We start from the raw sequence: 21,041 nt of genomic DNA, 5'->3' as shown, positions 1-21,041 counted from the left end.
CATTTTTAAACAACACAATATTATAAAAGTTGTTAGTGATTAGGTATTGGTCTGCTTAAGTATTGGAGATTCAAATCTTGACTTGTGTATGCAACAACTTATTGGCCAATAATAAACTCTTAAATAGAGCTTCGATCCGCAGTGAATTAGTTTTTGGCACGTCGGGTTGGAAGATTCTGTCGGAAAAAAAATAGAGTTGTTTCGGCATAAGATATAAACACGATTAACAACCATTCTAGTTCTGGATCCATGAGAAATTAAAGCCCTAAGGCCTAAACAAATACATAATTACATACATATTGGAAATTCATGGGTCCATTTTATATGTGGTAGTTATAATGGATAAGGATTGGTGGACCATCAGGTCACGCATTAAATGGGCCAAGGTTCCCGGTGTGAAAAAGGTTCGCCACTTTTATACCTTGGATGGTTGTTTGGTTAAGATATAGTTGAGGATTGAATAATAATGTGCAAATCAATTTCCAGAAGCTAAAGATAAAGGTGGCTACTTCAATGAAGATTTAATGATTGTCATCATGTGAAAATACATCATTTTAACTATTAGATGATAGATTGTAGGACTTGATTTTTATTTGAAGTAAAAGTGTTACTTTTATTTAAAGTGTTGCTAAACAAATAAGTTACACTTTTTAAACAAGGATCATCATGAAAGATGTTTTGGCATTTTCATGAGAGTAGTTGCCAAAGATAAATTCTTGGGTAAACGAGTCAGTTTCAAAATTTAAAAGCAAAGTAGGAGTGAGAAACTGAGACCGGCACTAAGTTTTGTATCACCAACTTTTCTTCCTTGAACAGTTTAAATTTAATATCAAAGATAAGAGAAAACTACACTCTTGTGAAAGACATCCGTTGAGGATCCACCAACATTAGAATTTAGAAATCACCAAACTTTCAAGTTTCAACGTACCTAGTTACTAGCTAGACGGACACAAAAAGTTTCAAGGGAAAAGGGAACAACTTTAAATCTTCATAATCAATCTTAAATAATATACTCTCTATCATTAAAATTAATTATACTTTTTATTTAAGTATGCAGAATTTTAATATACAATCTGTTCAGCAATTAGAGGGGCAAGCATTTTATACTTTAAATGAATGGAAAACAGGTGAAAAATAAAAATGGAAACTGTGTACATTAGAAAGGTGTTTTGTGCTATGGTATTGACTTGTGAGTTATGAGTATGACACATAGCGTCGTTTATGGGTCCCCATGTGCAAAGTCTATGCCGATGAAATTAATTAGTCCACTGACCATATAATATTCAACCACGTCATGCAATATGCACAACAAACCAATCCTGTTTGGGCACATGAACAACAATGCCACTTTACCTAACATACTACCCATATCATTCCACTGTTGAGACTAAGATCCTGGATTACATTACATTGTTTTCTCTCATTTCTTTTCTTTCCAGAAACCGTATTATTATACGAGTTGACCAGATCAATCATCATATCCTTCACTAAGTGATATATGTATATTAATGGAAACCTAATGGATAATGTTAGGAAGACAAAAAAAAGAAACTAAAATTTATTTTATTTAGTATTTATTAATTACTATAGCAATTAATAAATACTAAATAAATCAAGTTCTGACTGATTTTAGTTAAACTTTTTTTGTTACCAAACATTTCTGAATCTAATATACTATTGCGTTAATAGAGACATTTAACTAATCACTTAGTACCTCAAAAGCCATGCCAATATAAGTATTTGATTAGACGACGTTATAAAAATTTCAGTGTATAGCAATTAAACTCATACTATACAAAAAAATAGAGACAACCTAGTGTATAAACATTCCACATTAACACAGGATCTGAAAAAAAAAGACCGCATCTAAATTAATGGCATACTATATTATATTTTTATGTCAGAAACCGTACAAGATCTACGACTCTTAGGAGGAAGGATAAGGTGCAACATCTTTGGATAGCTATTGATTATGACGTGTTGTCCCTTCAAATTGCGTAATTCTACCGACAGATTTCATTAGTTGACTGAACCCTACATTGGGGGGTCATCTTTTGATTGCCCTCACAGTCCATTTTTTGAATTCAAATAACAGCTTTTGGTTAGACAATCAATCAAAATGCCACCATTGTCAAATTCAACAAAGTATAAATAAATTCCAAAATGTCATCCATATGATCACACCAAACAAAGCATGCCCCATTGACCTACTACATAAATATGGTATTACTATTTTTACAAATAGAGTCCAGTAAATCAATCGGCACTTATCAAAACTGGTTCCTATCCTCGAGTGCCATGATCTAATGTAGTGAAACCAGAATAAGGATGAAAATGTAACAGCAATCCATCTAAAAACTAGAGTGAACAGAGATGAGAATCGTACTCTCAGCTGAAAGGGTACGTACAGCTGCCCAAATGTTGAAACAGGCGGGGAAAAAAATTTCTTTGCTATTCTGAAGTAGGCGTGGCAATAGCTTGTTGGATTCTCCGTTGATGAACATCCCAATTATACACGCGAGCAATTGTAACCTGATCCAATATAGAACAAAGATTAAGAACAACAAATATTCAATGTTAGGAACTTCATCCAATGTTGGGTCATGAAATACATATCCCAACAAAAAAAAAAAAAAAATCCCCCAAGTGTCCTAAGACCCAAAATGAAAAATTTTGAAAATGTGAGGACTGAATAAACAAAAATGTGTTGTCACTGTATGTCCTCATCTGTTGGGTAAACAAGAGTTTCATAATATATGAAAATGAATGTAAAATGATAATGCAATAGTGAAATAAATACACTGATCTATTGATCATCTCTCAATTTTCACTTCCTTTTCTATAGTTCCTATCTTCTCATTTTACATCTTCCAAGTTCCAACCAAGAGCTCCCTAAAGTATTGAAGGCATTGTGATGCTTGCCATATTCACATTTGACAATCAAGCATGATGAACTTACAGACACATGCAGAGCACCTGAAAAATAGCAATCTAACCTGAGTTACTGTAACTTGGTCCCTCAAGAACTCCAGATCAGTAATCAGAACTTCTAAACTAGCTCTAGCATTTTCCAGGTTTTTCTGTAACAGAGCAGTAGCCTGCAGCAGATTACATCGGCAGTTATGTACCCAGAAAACCTAAAAAGAATGAAGAAATGAAAATAACAACAAAAAAATAACAAGGAAGGACCTCCTCCAATGAATATTCCAACATAACATTTGCTCCCAGCCACAAACAGACTGAGTCAGTTTCTTCTATGCAAGCTCGCGAATATATTCCTTCTGACACTTCAAAATCAGCAAGCAGTGCCTGCAATTGAGTCGAGTAAAACATAAACCAACTAATATGTGGTACAGTGTTTACCGAAGAAATTAAATTAGACTTATTGTTATTTTTAACATTTTTCAGTAACCAAGTATCACAACCAGAGGCAGTTTTTTAATCCAAAGAGATTTCCAATTGAAAAATCGGGAATCAAACATAAATTGGAATACAAGGCAGTGGACTTGGCACCAACATAAATACTAATGCATGAGCAGTGTATGACTGTATTCGTATGTAGTCAATCCATCAATTTTCTACAAGAGGATGGCAGCAAGATAAAAAGAAAAGAGATAAGGGGGAATGTGTACACAAATCACAATAGTTGATTCTCAGTCAAGTGAGGTTGAGATAATGAATAAAACTATTGGGGGTTGGCGATAGACAAATACCAATGAGGTCTTTTTTCCCCCTCCCCTTCTTTCCCCACATGGTACAAACTGGAACACATAAAATATTATATTTAAACCAGTGAAAAATCTAAGGAAAATATAAATTGATGGCCTAAAACAAGAAACTGAAACAAGCAGTAGAATTACAAGTAAATAATAATATGTACAGATCACAAATCTAAATTCTCTCAAAGCCCAACCTAGTTGGAAAACAGAAGAAAGGCCTTGGTGGTAGTTGAACATAAATCTCAACGATCGGTAAATGGAAATTGACACAGTACTAGAATATAACAGTAACAAATCTAGAATATCTTAAATAAAATAAATCATATCTTAGTCAGACCACTACGTTGAGCAGAGGCTACAGTTGTTAATCAGGTGTTGCCTTCAGAGTTCAGACAAGCAATAAAGTTCCTTAGTTCCATGCTCTCACCCTTTTATATACCTTCTCTAATAACAAGGGGGATAAGGAGCCAGGAAATCTTTTGTATCGACACTATACAATTAACAAATTTCATGCGTCTAGAATAGCAAACTGGACAACTATCTAACACATTTTCTTCACATATAAATACCAAAGTATACTTTTACCTAAACAACATTTAGTAATTTACCATCATATTCTATAATATTTGGCAATTTTTATGCAAAAGCAAACACAAAACGAACCTCACCAGTACCCTTCTTAGCTTGCAATGTGCCAACAACATCTAAGCACTTCTCAATATCTGGTATCTTTGCCTGTTAACCCAACGAATAAATAACATCAGTAACTGAATATGAAGAGAAAAAGGCAGTGCACACACAGAGAGACACAGCATCAGATTTACTTAAAATTGATATTACCAGTTGATAACGAATCAATTGGAAATTATTGCTTTTATTATTTTAACTGATTATAATCTCGTCCAGATGTATAAAGTTGCTTTCAAATGTCCAATTCATGCTTGCTTGCTCCCATAGCAGTTAACCCCTTAAATCATCACTACTAATTCTTGCTTCAAACAAAATTCAAATTTAAATACTTTTCACTCCTATTGAAATTTTCAACAACCAAATATAGCAAGAAAAACTAAAAAAAAAAGGTACATGCTACGCCAATGTGCAAAGTGCAGATAAATGAGGCAATGAAACCTGAAGATCCCTCTGCTGAGCAAGAAGCTTCATTTCAACTAACTTGTATTGCTGAAGCCTGCAAGCAAAAAAGTGCTGAGGTGATTTCCAAAGGCTTGTGAAATAAAAACCGAAACTCCGCCAAATGCATAACAGAAACTCAGAAACAGTGCCTATAAGTGTGTGAGTTAAGCTTACATTGGATTCGGGTAAGCTTAGATTGTTGAAAGTGTGTGAGTTAGGTTTAGGAAAAGAGTGATTAGGGTTTGAAGCTAAAGAGATGAACGATGGAGATTGACCTTTCTTGAAGGAAAGCGAGGGCAGAGTTGACATCAAGACCAGATTGAGTGAGATAAGTTTGAACATCTTCAACGAACTGAGCACCCGGAATCCCTCTCCTCTCCGTAACCGCCGTTCCCGACGCTGATGATGAAGACGCCATTCTTCTTTCTTCCCTTCAACCAACCTCAGATGTCTACTCTCAAAATGTCAGCTCTCTGCTCCTTTCCATTGATTCTCCTCTTTTTGTTTTGGGCCGTTTCTCCTCTTATGGGCCCAGGCCCATTTTTATAAATGGGCCCAGGCCCATTTTTATAAATGGGCCGATTTTCAACTCTTACACAGACAGGTTATATGTGTATCCATAACAAAAATAATTTCCGTCTTATTAAAGTCCATGGACAAATTAAAAGGAAAAAAATGTCCATGTTAAAAAAACGATGCGGTGTTAATTTGTATAAACCATATTAGTTTCAGTTTTCACTATTGGGCTTTAAATTTTTTTCTTTTTGGGTTAACATTCAAATTAATCTCTCAGTTTTTACCTAATGATCAAATTGATCTATTAATATTTAAACTGATTATAAAAAAAATTGGGTCTTCTAGTATTAAATAATAAATCAAATTACTATCTTCATCAGTTGTCTAGTTAACATTGTTAACCGAAAGCTTATATAAACATTAACCATCATGTGACATGTTAATCACACAAGTTGATATCATAAATATAAAAAAAAAAAACAAATCGGACTGTCAGTTCAATCGAAAAATCGGAAAATTAGATCTCAAACCGATCCGATTCGACTCCAAGATTGTTTAAGTCTGTGAACCAGTCAAAATTTGGCGAAACTGGTCAAATTCGGTAAACTGGTTGGGTCACACTATGGTGTTCGAGAACTTTGTAGCTCTACAATACTTTAACGTGCATCCCACATTCATAAGTCCATCATATTCCAGCGCAGAAAATACCAAAATTTCAAAAAGAAATGCCCAAACCCAGATCCTCTAGGATATAGCACAATCTTAACTAAATCCCCAAAATAATTTTCGAAATTTGCGTCGTACATTAATTTGATCCCTGATATTTCAATTGCATTAATTTGGACCCCAGATTGAACTCCGGACTACATATAGATCCTTGACCCAATTTCAGACATGAGTCAACAACCGAAAAACTGATGTGGCATAGCTAGTGCCATGTGGCACAATATAACGGGTAGCTGACGTGGCTATTGGTGTGAAATTTCTCAATCTGGTCCCTGGTCCACAATTATAAACCCTAAATATTATTCTTCTTTAGGAGCTTCATTCACTTCTTCTTCTTTATCCTCTTCTTCTTGTTGTTGTCTCCAGAAATAATCGTCATCATGATAAGAAGTGAAAGTCACACCGCAAAAAGCTCAAAGCAGTCATCGTAAATGGCAAATTGGAAGAGGGGGTGGCTAAAAAAGCTTATGCAAGAAATGAAAAAGGTGAAATCAGAATGAACTTAGCATGGAGGTTTGATAAATTAAAAACAGATTTTATAAATATGAGATTCATGATCCAAGTTCTTGGTTTAGGATTCTTGATTATGGTTATTTTCGTATTAATGATTGTATCAAAGAGTTGAGAAGATAATAGTGAATTCAGTGACATCATTTTCATGTACCATCCATCATAATGAATAACCAACTTCTCATTTTATTTTAGGATTCTTCCTATCCGTAAGTCATTTATGGCACGTGAAAAGAGCTCACGCAACTACCGCAAGAGAAAAATCTTTAGCAATATTTCATGTGTTATCACTTCTCATAATCCTTTGTTCTGTTATGGTTACATACTCTACAGTAAAGTAAACACATTCAACGAGTTAAGTCTCAAAGTAGTCCCTGAACTTGCACTCGAGTCTCAAAGTCATCCTTGAAGTTAATAATTACTCAAATTCGTCCCCGAACTTATACTTCGGGACTCATAATAGTCCCCAAACTTGTACTCCGAGACTCATAATAGTCCCTCAAGCATTTTCCGTTCATCAAAATCTTAAAACGACGTCATTTTGAACAAAAAAAATAAAAAAAAAAGAAAAAAGAAACGTAGCATAAAACATTAAAACTCTCAATCAAAAAAAAAAAAAGAAAGAAAGAAAGCATAGCCCCCACCCCCACTCCCACACCCTCAAAAAAAAAAAAAAAAGAAAGAAAGCATAGCCCCCACCCCACTCCCACCCCCCTCCCAATTCCCAATCTGTTCCCTTCCCTATCCCCAACCCCTTTCCCTCTCCCAACCTTTCCCTTTCCTTTCTCCATCCCCAACCCGTTCCTTTTTCCTCCTCCAACCCTTCTCCTTTCCCTTTTTTTTCTGCTTTCCCAACGCCTTTTTCCTCCCCCTTCCTCTTCTGCTCTCCCAACCTGAGATTCTTTCCCTTTCCTTTCTCCTTTTTAATCTGATGTCTTCCCTTTTTCCAACCATACTTTCACTTTCATAAGAGCTCTCTTCAACCTTCGCTGCCGCTGCCTTTCGCCAGCTTCCGTTTCACTGCCGCTGCTGCTCGACAGTCTCCATCTCCGCTCGGTCTCCCTTTTCTCTCCTCTGACACGGCTCTTTCTCTCGGCCATGGTAATTTCTTTTTCTTTAATTTTTTTAGTTATTCAATCATTGTTCTTTAATGTTTTGGGTGATTGTTGCTGTTGATCCTATTTTAATATAATAACAATAGTTAATTTTAGTTGTTTTCTATTCTGTAATTATAACTGATTTTTTTATTGTTGCTATTTTTTGTGCTTGTTACTGTTTAAGTTGATTGATGCATGCTATTTAAGTTGATTGAACATTTTTTATTAATGCTGATTTTTTTGTGATATTTTGTGGTGTTAGTTTTTATTTTTGTGACCTTTTGAAAAAGAAGAAAAATAGATTTGAAGAAGAAGAAGAACAATAGAGTTGAAGAAGAAGAAGGGAATTCTTTTTTTTTTCTAATTTAAAACGACGCGTATGCTTTTTTTTTTGGTTCAAAACGATGTCGCTTTTTTTTCTTTTTTTTTTTAATTTTTTTGTTCAAAACGACGTCGTTTTAAGGTTTCGATAAACGAAAAATGCTTGAGGGACTATTATGAGTTCCGGAGTACAAATTTGAAGACGAATTTGAGTAATTATTAACTTCAAAGATTATTTTAAGGCTCGAATGTAAGTTCAGGAACTACTTTGAGACTTAACTCCACATTCAACATATTTATAACTAATACAAAACAAGATTGAATCCAAAGATGGCATTAATTAATCACGATAGCAGAGAGCTTCTATAATTTTGCAAAATGCAATCATGACATTGTCTGACATAATACTAAATAGCATTAAAAGATAAACAAAATACAAATATAATTATAAATTCTATTCAACAAAAATAGAGCATCAACTCAATTCTAATAGAAGAACAACATAAACCCTAATAAAATAACGTTCCACATAAATTCGAATGAGAGCAAACGAAAAGACCTACAGAAATAACATATCAAATGAAAAAATAATAAAAAAGTCAAAATATTATCTTTTTCAAAAAAAAAAAAAAAAAAACTCACCTTTCAAATAGTGACAATACTTCTCACCCTTTGCTTCAGTAGCTCTCGATGGTCACTGTCTTCATGAATTGTGGGAAGAAACAGAAGAAATCAAGTAACGTTAGATTGTCCTAAACTACCATTATTATTGGTGAGAAAATAGGAAGAAGACGTTGTAAGTGATCATCCCTCTCACCAAGCAACACTTTTCATTCTTCTACATAGCAAAACGGTAACGTTTTACTTTCAAAACGCGCCAAAGATCAAAACGGCGTCGTTCCATTCATCCAATGTAGTATTGGTTGTGCCACATCTGTTTTTTGGTATTTGAAATTGGGCCAGGGATCTGTATGTAACCCAGAGTTCAATCTGAAAGTCCAAAAGGATCAAATTAGTGTACGGTGCAAATCTTGGAGATCACTTTAAAAATTTAGTCACACAATCTCCTTGGCACTAGACTGTTCTTTATATATATATATTAAAAACATACGATTAAATTGTATTATATTTTTTAAATTTTATCCTCACTTATTTTTAAATTAATTATATATTTAATTATGTAAAATTATCAATATAAATATAAAATTTATCAAATATGTAAAAATAAAAAATATCAAATATTTTTATTAAACACGACATCATTTTTATTTTTATGATTATATAATATTTATTAATATTTTTTAATAATTACATATAATATATAACAATATAATATGTATAGACTAATTAATCAGTTATTAAATTTAAAAAATAATAATTATTTTAGTATAAAAATAAAATTAGAAAACACTTATTAAAAAGAAAAAAATACTAATGTTTTATACAATTATTTAATAATAACTGAATTAACCAATTTAACCAATGACTCAATAGTCTAGTCAATAATCCAATGACTTAATACTCTGGCCGAATTAGCTGCCAGTTCAGTTTTGATGACAATGGTTAATATGGCAAAAAACTTGTTCATTTAATTTAGTTTTAAGTTGGTATGACATAAAAGGTTTTCAATTAATTTGGTTGCATTTATTTACAGGTACAGAACACTAAAATAGAGACACAAAGACAGAAAATTATATTTGGTAGAGAAAATATAAATAGAGATATTATATTAAGAAACACTAACAAAAGACACAATTTATTTTTTATTTTTTCTTTCATAATTTTTGTTAATTTTTCATAATGATATTTTTTATTATTATATTTTTCTTCTCAAATTTTTGAATGAAAAAAAAATAAAAATAAATTAGACTTTTATAATTTATTTTAATTTATCACTGAATAAAATACAAAAATACTAATTTTTATATCTCTATCTTTTATATATTATTCTCAATATCTTATCTTATCATGTTCTCATAACCAAATGCAACCTTTCATCCATCAAATGAGTGTTAAAATTTGATATCCACTTTGACATATGTACTAATTTGATTCACGATTCAACATTTATAGGATAAGTTGATCAATATAAAAACCAAAAGATCAATATGATCATTATTTAGTAATGAAGGCCAATTTAGTTATAATCTCTTTCCTGTGATTCAGACTTGTATTATAAGTAAATAAAATAAGTAGCATGAGAATGGATACAGGAAATTCACAGAGTAGAACCAGTTGAACGTTTTGCATATGCCTAGCTGTAATTGATGAGTTTGTGATAAAAAATAGAATGAGGAGGAACCAGTTAGATTGTTGTGTGGTAGAGAGGGTGGCAACTGCTTTGAGTCATGTCAGCTTATCCAATTGCACATGCTCTGTCTCAAAAGCTAACACTCTTAACTGCTCAAATAGTTTGAGTCATCTTTAAATAATCATGAACATGTGGAGTATATATATACAGGATCCGCAAAACTAGAGATATGATTATTTCATCATTTGCACTTTGGTGGTGGGATTTCTAGCCTCATGATATTGTATGTTGAAGAATAAGGCTCATAATTATTAAAGCATCGCCTTAACCAACACTAGGAATCACCTTAGCTACTATGGATGTTGTGTGTTTGATTCATTGGAATGAATGAACAAGACTTAATAACAAAGGTGTAGTCAGCTCAAGGTTGCTTAATTATTAATACAATCATAGGTAAAGTCATCACTAACATATTCATCACCATTTACCCCTCACAAATTATGGACAATTTCGTCCCATAATATTTAAGGTTATTCACATAAAAAAAATCTTCATACAAAGTAATAGTTAAAAATATATTATATATTACTAATTTTACAACTAAAATATGTCATATGTTATTTTTTTGTTATAATTGAAATTAAATATTTCTTTTTAAAATTAAAGAGTTTTATCCTCCTCTCTACTAATTTTACAACTAAAATGTGCTACATGTCACTCCCTCATTGTAATTAAAATTAAATATTTCTCTCTAAAATTAAAAAGTTCTTTCTTCCTCCTTACTAATTTTACAACCAAAATGTACCACATGTCATTCACTCATTACAATTGAAATCAAATATTTCCCTCCAAAATTAAAGAGTTCTCCGCTCCTTCCTCTCTCTTTATTTATCCCTCTCATTTTTTCAACCACTTTATCTCTTTTATATATCATTATCAAACTAATTACAAATTTGACAATCAAAATATGCAACATGACATTCTTTAATTGTATTAAAATTAAAATTGAAATTGAAATATAGTTATATATTATATTATATTATATAATTTAATAACAAAATGTGTCACATGACACTCTTATTAAACTTGAAAGAAAATATTTTCTCCAAAATTAATAAATTTCCTTCCTAAATTCTCTCATCTACCTCTCTCTCTCTTTTTTATTTCTCTTTACCCTTCTCACTCTATATATAATTTATTATATATTTATATATTATTATCTAATTTAATAACCAAATATGTCACATGACATTCTCTTATTAAAGTTGAGAGAAAATATTTCTCTCCAAAATTAATAAACTCTCTTCCTAAATTATCTCATCTATCTCTCTCCTTTTTTCTATTTCCCTCTTCCCTTCCCACTTATATATAATTTATAATTTATAGTTTATATTAGTAATTTAAAAAATCAAAATGGTCACCCAATATTTTTTATTATAATTAACATAAAATTTATTTCTTTTAAAATTAACAAACTCTCTTTCTCAGTCTTCATCTTTATCTTTCGTTCTCTTTTCTCTCATTTTCTATTTTTTCTAACTTTTTGTTCTACAAAAAGTAAAATTAACAAAATAATATAATTTAAATAAAAATATTATTATTATATACATATTTTTTTAGTCTTTTTATTTAGTTTTAAATTTTTACTGTTTATCTTTTCAATCTATATTTTTATTTCTCTTCTTTCAAATATTTATTAAATATAATTTGGAGAGAATACTAATATTATTATGATTAAAAGTTAAAATCAAGATTCAATTATTTTAAAAGAAATATTAATTTTGAGTTAATTTTATAACTATCAATATAATTTTTATGCTAATATTTAATTATATTTTTATATACATAGAGAGGAAAAAATATTATTTTTAAGTAACAAGCATAAAAATTAATTATTTCTATTTGTGCAACAGACTTAACAGCTAATCAAAAGTATACAAGTTAAATCGTTTCAAATTTTAAATAACAAATATTAAAATTAATTATTAGTAATAAATTAAACTCTTTTATATGAAAATAATAACTAAAAAGGCAAAAACTTTATTATTTAATTTTTTATCTACAAGGATTTTGGTCTTCTTAGCTGACGAGAACTTTAATTTTGTCCTCCTACAATTTTTTTGTACTAATAGTTTAATTTTATAAATTTTTTGTGCTATAATTTATAATATTAGAATAAAAATAGCTATTATATAATTTGGTTAAATTTGTATTCTTGTAATATAATTACGAATAAAAATACTAGTTATTATATAATTTAATTAAATTGTTTAATATAATACTTGTTCATATATTAACCATCACTTTTATTTGTATGTACCTTCACGTAAATAGCCACTAAATCCTTAAGTTACAACTTTGCATAGGTTTTGTTACAACTTGCAATCTTTCACTCAATGTAGACGTTTCACTTTGAGAAATTTTGATGGGAAAATTTATATATATTTATTTTTATGTAAAATTATTAATTGAAAATAGTTAGATAATTTGACGTGTTTAATTAAATTATTATTTAATAATTTTTAATTATCAACTTCATATAAAAATAATTACATGTGAATCTTTATCAATTTTTATAATTGCTACAATTTTTCACAAATTTTAATAAACGCATTACAAAATAATGTTAGACTTATATATATTTTTTAATCTTTACACAATTAGTTTTGAATAACTAGGAAAATTTTTGTGGGCATGTAGCTTTGTAAAACTACACCCAAAAAATTTATAGATGGATGCAAAACATAGAAGATATAGAAATTATACATGTACATCAGGAATGGAATTTACTATATATTTTGTGATTGTATTAGGCTAGGGAGGTCAATTCGAATCGCCCGCCCTCCCTCTCTGTCCTGCTCCGCTCCCACCATTTTTTAAATAGAATGAGTTTTTTTTAATGATTGACTGAGTTTGAAAAGGGTTTGAATCGATTTTTTTGGGAGGAGTATGAGTTGGGTATAAGTAATAGCTACTATTCCGTTATTCGTCCCGTTCTGCCTTGTTAATATATGAAGTGGCTAAAAAATGGTGATGAAAAAGAAGAGAGGGTGAGAGAGTTTGAGATCCTGAGAGAAGTTGATTATGATTTCTTTCGTTCCATCGCTCAAATGAGCTGTTACAAGAGATTATATATACTTGACTTACACTAACAGTTTCTATTGCTTAACTAACTAACTCAAAACCACTTACTCTAACTAACTCTACCAAGCTGCAGGCTCACTTAACTAATTCATTTATCCTTTTATTCCTCCTAAAACGAAGGATTGGAGCTTCCCGAATCCTGAGTTTGCTGCAAAAATCATGAAACTTAGTGGATGAAACAACCTTAGTCATCATGTTTGCCACTTGCACGTCACCTGGAATATGATGAACCTGAATATCTTTTTTTGCCATATGGTCCCTCACAAATGCCAGATCAACTTTAAAATGCTTCAGAGTGCCAAATCGAATTAGCAGAGAGCTAGACCGCACCTAAGTTATCACAATACACTTTCGATTGAGTGACAATATGAATTTCAGCTAAGAGCTTTCTTACCCAAAGCAACTTAGTCACAACTGCACTAATGCCTCTATACTCTGCCTCAGTCCAGGACTTGGATACGCATTGCTGTTTCTTAGAGCTCCAAGAGATCAAGTTCTTCCCCATATAAACACAATAACCTACTGTAAACTTCATATCCTCAATTTCCAATTCCCAATCAAAGTCAGAGTATCCTGTGATGTTAAGTTCAGCGCACGACACATGTGTAAGCCAAAGAATTTTGTGCCCTTCAGATACCTTAGAATGCGTTTGACCGCTTTTCAATGAGAATATCTTGGTGCCTGCATAAACTGACAAACTTTGTTGACAGGGAAGGACAACTTACTCAGATCAAGTTACTGTTAGGTATTGTAAGCTGCCGACAATAGATCGATACAAACTGGGATTATGAAGCAACTTACCATCTTGAGAAGTAAGTTTTAGATTTGTAGTCATGGGTGTGGAAGAACCCTTACAATTCTCCATATCAGCTTTTTTCAGGATATCACTAATATATTTGGTCTGTGTAAGCATCAAATTACCATTCTCTAATCGATTTACTTTAATTTCAAGGAAAAAATGATGGGGACCCATGTCTTTAAGTGCAAAAGTTTTTCTTAATTATTGGATGACATCATAAATGGCCTGTGAGGAAGAGCCAGTGAGGATCATGTCATCAACATACACCAAGAGAAAGAGCACTACACCATTGGATTGTTTGATAAAGAGGGAAGCATCCGATCGAGTTGCTTGGAATCCGAGTCTGATGAGTACAATGGACAGCTTAGTAAACCAGGCCCTTGGGGCCTGTTTCAGTCCATGTAGAGAGCGCGTAAGCTTGCACACCACCTATGAACCACCAATTTGGAATCCTTGAGGTTGCGTCATGTATACTTCTTCATGAAGGTCACCATTTAAAAACGCGTTGTTCACATCTAACTGCCTTATGTCCCAATCTTTGGAGAATACCAATGTCAAAATGATCCTCGCACTTGCTGGTTTAGTTATGGGACAGAAGGTTTTTTTTTTTTTAAATCAATGTCTGGTCGTTGACTAAATCCTTGAGCTACTAAGTGCGCTTTATAGTTGCTAATTGAACCATCGAGATTTCTCTTGATGCAAAAAATTCAACGACTTCCAACAACAGATCTTCCCTTTGGTAGTTCAGTGAGCACCCATGTTTTGTTTCTCATCAAGGGAGCATACTCCTCATTCATTGCTTGTCTTCAATGAGGGATTTCAAGTGCTTGTCTTGCGATTTTTGGCTCCAGATCCTGAGAAGGAGTTGCTTGAAATACTCTTGGTTTGGTGAAACCATTCTTGGCCCTGGTGATCATAGAATGCTGATTTTGTGACCGTGGCTGTGGGGTTTGAATTGTAGTAGGCTGAGATATTTGATGTCGATGTGAGGTGGATGAGGGTAAAGGTTGAGGTATTGTATTGGGTGGAGGGTGAGATGATTCGAATGAGGTTGATGTGGGTTGAGAGTGATATGGGTTTGAGGAAGTGTTATCAGGGCATATGGATGGTTGATTTAAAGGAAGAGTGAGAATTGGTATGGAGGGTGTGGTTAAGTTTACTGGTTGATGGTGTGATGCTTGAGGATTGATGAAGCCAAAGGCAGAAGACTTGTAAGGAGAGGTGTCTTCCTAAAACCTAACATCTCTTGCAATGATTATCTTCCCAGCTTTATTAAGGCATTTGAAACATTTGTAGTTGATTGCGGGCCCAAGATACACATACGGATCAGATTGGAATTGAAGTTTATATTTGTTGTAGGGCCTGGTATATGGATAACACAAGCATCCAAAGACCTTTAGCAAGTCAAGTGAAGGAACCTTCTGCATCAGCTTTTCAAAGGGTGACTGATAGTTTAGCATGTTGGGAGCAAGTTAATGAGATGAGTGGCTGTGACAAACGCATCACTCCAAAATTTTATTGGCAAGGTTGCTTCCGCCAATAATGTCAATCCCATCATTGTAATGTGTTTGTGTTTGCGTTCAGCCGCTCCATTCTGTTGGTGTACATGAGGGCGAGAAAATCTGGGAATAATTTCTTCTATTTGCATGTACTTGGCCAAAGCTACATACTCTTTTACATTATCACATTGTACAGATTTATTTTTGCATTCAATTGGCGTTCAACCACTGTCTTAAAATGAACAAAGACGGTATGCAATTGAGATCTATTGTGGAGTAGATAAATCCAAGTAAATTTAGAGAATGCATCAATGAAATGCAAGCAGTATTTAGAACCATTTATTGAAGACACTGGAGCTGGACCCCATATGCCAGTGTACACTAGCTCTAAAGGAGCTTTGATTACAGTGTTAGGCATTGAAAAAGGAAGCTGACATGATTATTCTAAACAACAAGAATTACAAAGAGAATTAGTGGGAGTAAAGGGAATATTATGACTTCTAAGAACTCTGGACACTATATCAGTGGCCATAGCTAAAAATTAGAAGATTTGATCACACTTGTGCTGTACACAGCAACATTATTTACTGAATTCTTTATGCAAGCTGGACCAAACGAGTACAGACCCTTCCTAACTGTTCCTTGGAGAAGAGTGTCCTTAGAATCTTGTGATTTTAGTAAGCATTTATTAGGATGAAACTCAACCCAAACAGTATTATCACATATGAATTTGTGAATGCTAAGCAAATTTTTCTTGATAGCAGGAACATGCAACAGTTTTTGTAGTTTAAAGCAATTATCTGATGAAAACAATTTTAGAAATGAACTGCCAACTTTAGAAATCTGTAAAAAATTTCCATTACCTACAACCACTTGTGCATTACCATTGTAGTTCTCATACTCAAAGAAGTTGGATGCCTCAGGTGTCATGTGATAAGTGGCTCCCAAATCAGGGTACCAATTTGGATCATACACTATTGATGGTGTTGCTGCAAGATTTCCCGCTGTCATGTTGGCTTGAGGTCTGCTATGACTTCCTCCAAAATATTTGTTAAATTTGTGCCAGCTATCGATTGTTGTGTGTCCTGGCTTGTCACAAACTTGGCAGATGAATCTTGAACCATTTTGGTCTCTTCCTTGTCCAGAACTTGAACCTGAATTGAATGTACCTCTACCTTGATTATTATGGCCTCCTTGATAGCTATATCCTCTTCCAATTCCTCTACCTGTATGATAATTCTAACCATAATTGTTGTTCCTTTGTTTGAACCTTCTCTGATTTCCAGCTTGAGCAAGATTCGTATGAATCGGATCAATCTTTTTGAACTTTTCAATCCACTCCTCTTGAGCAAGTAGCAGTGCTTCCAACGCGTTGACTGAAATAGGGTTGTCTCTTGCGTTAATTGACGTGATGAACAAATAGTACTCTTCGGTTAATCCTTCCAAGATTGTTTCAACATGTGCTGCCTCATCGATTGGTTCTCCAACTGAGATTAACGCATCGACCGTTTTCTTAATTTCTAGCAGATACTCGTTCATGGATGATCCCTCTTTTTTTTGTGTTTGTCAATTTTCTCCTTAATTGATGAACTTTGGCTTTAATTTGTGAAGTGAAAAATATATGTAATTGCACCCAAATCTTATGTGAGAAAATGCAACCTACCATTCTGGCAGTGAAAGTGTCACTTATCGACGCTAAGAGCCAAGATTTCAACAGCGTGTCTTGTCTCTTCTAGGTTTTGTACTCTGAGCTTCGTCCAGCTTTCGCATCTTTTGGTGAATTGAATTGGTGTGTGTAACATCCCGCATTTTTTGAAATCTAAATGTGAATAAATTGTGATTTTATCTTATTAAGTTTAAACTTTATAATTTTAGAAATTATTCTATTAGAAATAATTAAATAGATTCGGAGATAATTTTATTTTAAATTAATTAAGATTCTTAAGTGATTTTATTATAATTGAATATTTTGCATAATTTTAGTAATTGAAAAATAAGAAAGAATAGTATAATTTAATTTAAGAAACTTCTATTATGAATAAGTTATGATTTATTATTAATTTGAACTCTTTATTTTATAAACTAATCTATTAAGAGTATTAAATTAGTTTTGTGAATATTAGGAGTTAAGTTAATTAATATTCTTGTGTAAATTTTTATAATTGGATATTTGAAATTAAAATTCAATAATAGAAATATTATATAATATAATTTAAGAAATTTGTATTATGAGTGAATTACGGTTTATTTTATTAAATTGAGTTCAAAGAGATTAATTTGTTAGAAATGATTAAACTGATTTTTATAAATACTTTAAGTTTAAGACAATTAATATTTATGTATAATTTTTATTATAATCAGTTATTTTATATAAATTAAAATTAAAGTTTCGATAATAGAAAAATAATAAAAGGCCATATGGTTTAATTTAGATAATTAATATTTTGGGTTTAAACTGCATTTTATAGGATGTGATTAATATGTTCATTATGTAATTTAAATTAAAAATAAATTATTTGAACTCATTGATAAATTGATAAATAAAATTATATCTGTTCTGAAATTAATTTTTATAGTATTATATTTAAATTCTAAATTATTATTCTATCATGAATATTTTGTAAAATTGTTATATTACTCATATATATTTTACCCTAACCCTAGAATTCCCAAATAAAACTCTAATTAACCCTAATTCCCAATTTCATTCTTTTTCAAAACGTGCACACGCACACTCAAAGAAAAAAGAAAGGGAAATAGAAGGGAAAAGAAAAAAATAGAGGAGGAGAAGAAGGAGAAGAGAGGGAGGAGAAAGGAAATGCGCCGGCTGAGGGCCTCGCCGCCGTCGCCATCAAGCACGAGAGGAAGAGAGAGGTTCGCAGTGGAGTGAGAAAGAGAAAGACAAGCGCGACCGAGAAGGAAGCTTGCGACAGAGATGAGAGGGACCATCACCACTCACTGCAGGTGTGGTCGGAGCCGCCGTCATCGATTGAAGGTGCCACCGTCGTAGTAGAAGAAGGCCAGAAGGAGAGATGAATGAGGCCCAAAGAGAGTGAGCGTCGCTCCTCCTCAATTTCTGCCCAGCGTCGCTGCCGCTGGATTTAGTTGCTACCGCCGCCATTGGAGATGAAGGTATTGTTGTCATTGCTCTGGCTCAATTATGTATCATTACTGTTGCTGTTTGGCTGCTGCTAAGGTTTTCTACTATCACTGAGGTTGCTACTCTAATTCCGATGCACTTCGTCCCTGCCTTGCTCACCGTTGTCATTTGTTCTACCTCTGATTTTGGTTTGTGCAGATGCCAAAGCCTCTGCCACTGTGGGTATTGCCGTTGGAATCGCCGAAAATCCTTACTGCCTAGGCTGCCATTATTGTTCTATTCTGCCTTTCTCTGGTAAGATTGAATTATATTCTGTGTCACTATCTTGTTTGTTGCTGCCTTGATGATAATCTGCTTCATTTTCTTGATTTTTCCTAGCTGCAAATCATTGTTGTATCTATTCGGTATTGCCATCCTTGCCCGGAACTACTGATGCCACTGTTACTCTGGTTAATGTTGCTAGCACTGTCCACGTAGTGTTATTAATACAACATTGAGGTAGGGTTTTTCTTAAAAATATATTTTATATTATAGAATTGTTATAAATAGATATTGACGTGAAAAAGTATATTTATGTGATTATGAAATCGAATGAATATGAACGAGGCATGATTGATGACAAGTATGTCTTGTGTTTTCTCTCTGGTTGTAAAGGTGACAGGGCACCTATTCCCTCTAAGGGTGACAGGGCACATAATCCCTCTAATGGTGACAGGGCACGTATTCCCTTTAATGATATTAATGCGCACCAGAGAGACAGTGTCCAAATTAGCTACCGGACATGTCGGGTTTGGCTATATAACCGACAAATGAGCTCATTAGCCATAGGGCAGACATGCATCATATGCATTTGCATGCTTTGATTGGGTTTGAATTTGTTTTGGTTTGCCTAACTACTTAACTGTTATTAACCGCTATCTGAGCTACTTGCTGTAATTGATATCTATACCTGTGTTTTTTTTGTCTGTTTTGTCTGTGTTTGTTCTGGTGTGTCACTTTTGAGGTTGAGTTTTGATACTGAATTAATGATAGTGTTGATTGAATTGCTTGGGTCGGAGGCACGATTGGTTCCTGATTTAAGATTTAGTAAAGTATGAAATATCAAGCTGGTTCTGCATAGACTTAATGAACCTATGTTTGGAATAATTTGGTCATTCATACAGTTTAGAAAACTTTTAAAGATTTTTCTTATAAGAAAAGAAAAGTTTTGGATTCCTAGATAATTAACTGATTTTTTTGAAAAAGGGTTTTGAATTTTTGGGTGATTAAACCGTCAGTTTTCAAAAGATTCATAAGACAACGATAATCACTGAGCTTGAAACCAGTTTTCTTATTAAATATCTTCTTATGACAATTCTGAGAACTCCGTAGTGAGACCGTGTGGTTAGGTTCTGACCCCCTACAGCTTTATCTTTTAGGAAACGGAAGAAGAAGCTTACGAAGAGTTTTATTGCGTTTTTCTTATACGATGTATTAGTTTAGATGTTTATTTTTCCCTCGCCATTAACATTATATTGTTGTAAGAGGGATAGAAATCTTGCCTTGTAATGAAATGCATGTATGTATATTTATAAGCTACTTATATAAGAAGTCTTGTATATAAATATATGTTTGTTTGTTTTCAAGATAAAATAGTATTTTCGGTTTTTCAAAGAAATTAGCGATACGGTTTCAAGCCAAAGGCTCATATTTTATTATTAAGTATATGAAGTAGTCGTAATACTTCTTATTATCAGAGTGGCACAGCCGGAAGCATGACATGCTGATAGTGAGGGTGTTATAGCATGGAATATTGACTCCATTGATGTGATAATCTAATTCTACCCTTCAATTGTTGATTTAGCCTGCTATTTCCATGGCAGAAAATTTTTGCAGGCTAACTTGATCGCTATCGGGTTCGAGAAGTTGTGAACCTCTTTGTTGTTATTGTTACTGGTTTGAACTGGTACTGTGGTTGCATTGATTGGAGTTGTCAATTTGAATCTGCAGTTCCGATACCATAAAAGGTATCAGTGGCTAACAAATGGTGATGAAAAAGAAGAGAAGGTGAGAGAGTCTGAAATCTTGAGAGAAGTTGATTATGATTTCTTTCCATCACTCAAATGAGCTGTTACTAGAGATTATATATGTTTGACTTACACTAATAGTTTCTAACTATTGAGATAATAGTATGCCCAAGATCCAATCTATCATGATTGGCTCTCGTGCAAGTGGGAGATTGTTGGAAA

The 21,041-nt window shown here is 32.9% G+C and overlaps 2 protein-coding genes across 2 annotated transcripts; both read right to left on the bottom strand.

The window, feature by feature from the left end:
- Nucleotides 1-2,128: 2,128 nt before the first annotated feature.
- On the bottom strand, nucleotides 2,129-5,346 carry LOC112723184 (prefoldin subunit 3-like). The gene is made up of 6 exons (XM_025774445.3): nucleotides 5,126-5,346; nucleotides 4,848-4,905; nucleotides 4,383-4,454; nucleotides 3,190-3,309; nucleotides 2,997-3,098; nucleotides 2,129-2,532 (listed from the first exon to the last, which is right to left on the bottom strand). The coding sequence occupies exons 1-6, from the start codon at nucleotides 5,266-5,268 to the stop codon at nucleotides 2,452-2,454; spliced, it is 576 nt and encodes a 191-aa protein (XP_025630230.1). The 5' UTR covers nucleotides 5,269-5,346; the 3' UTR covers nucleotides 2,129-2,451.
- An 8,144-nt stretch (nucleotides 5,347-13,490) lies between these two features.
- Nucleotides 13,491-14,388, bottom strand: LOC114924706 (uncharacterized mitochondrial protein AtMg00810-like). The gene is made up of 3 exons (XM_029289993.1): nucleotides 14,217-14,388; nucleotides 13,810-14,096; nucleotides 13,491-13,703 (listed from the first exon to the last, which is right to left on the bottom strand). Exons 1-3 carry the CDS (start codon nucleotides 14,386-14,388, stop codon nucleotides 13,491-13,493), a joined length of 672 nt encoding a protein of 223 aa, XP_029145826.1.
- Between the last annotated feature and the right edge of the window lie 6,653 nt (nucleotides 14,389-21,041).

This window comes from Arachis hypogaea, chromosome 11 (assembly GCF_003086295.3).
Source record: "Arachis hypogaea cultivar Tifrunner chromosome 11, arahy.Tifrunner.gnm2.J5K5, whole genome shotgun sequence".
Lineage (NCBI taxonomy): Eukaryota > Viridiplantae > Streptophyta > Magnoliopsida > Fabales > Fabaceae > Arachis > Arachis hypogaea.
The sequence above is the reverse complement of the archived record's forward strand: the minus strand, read 5'-3'. Positions and strand labels throughout refer to the sequence as shown.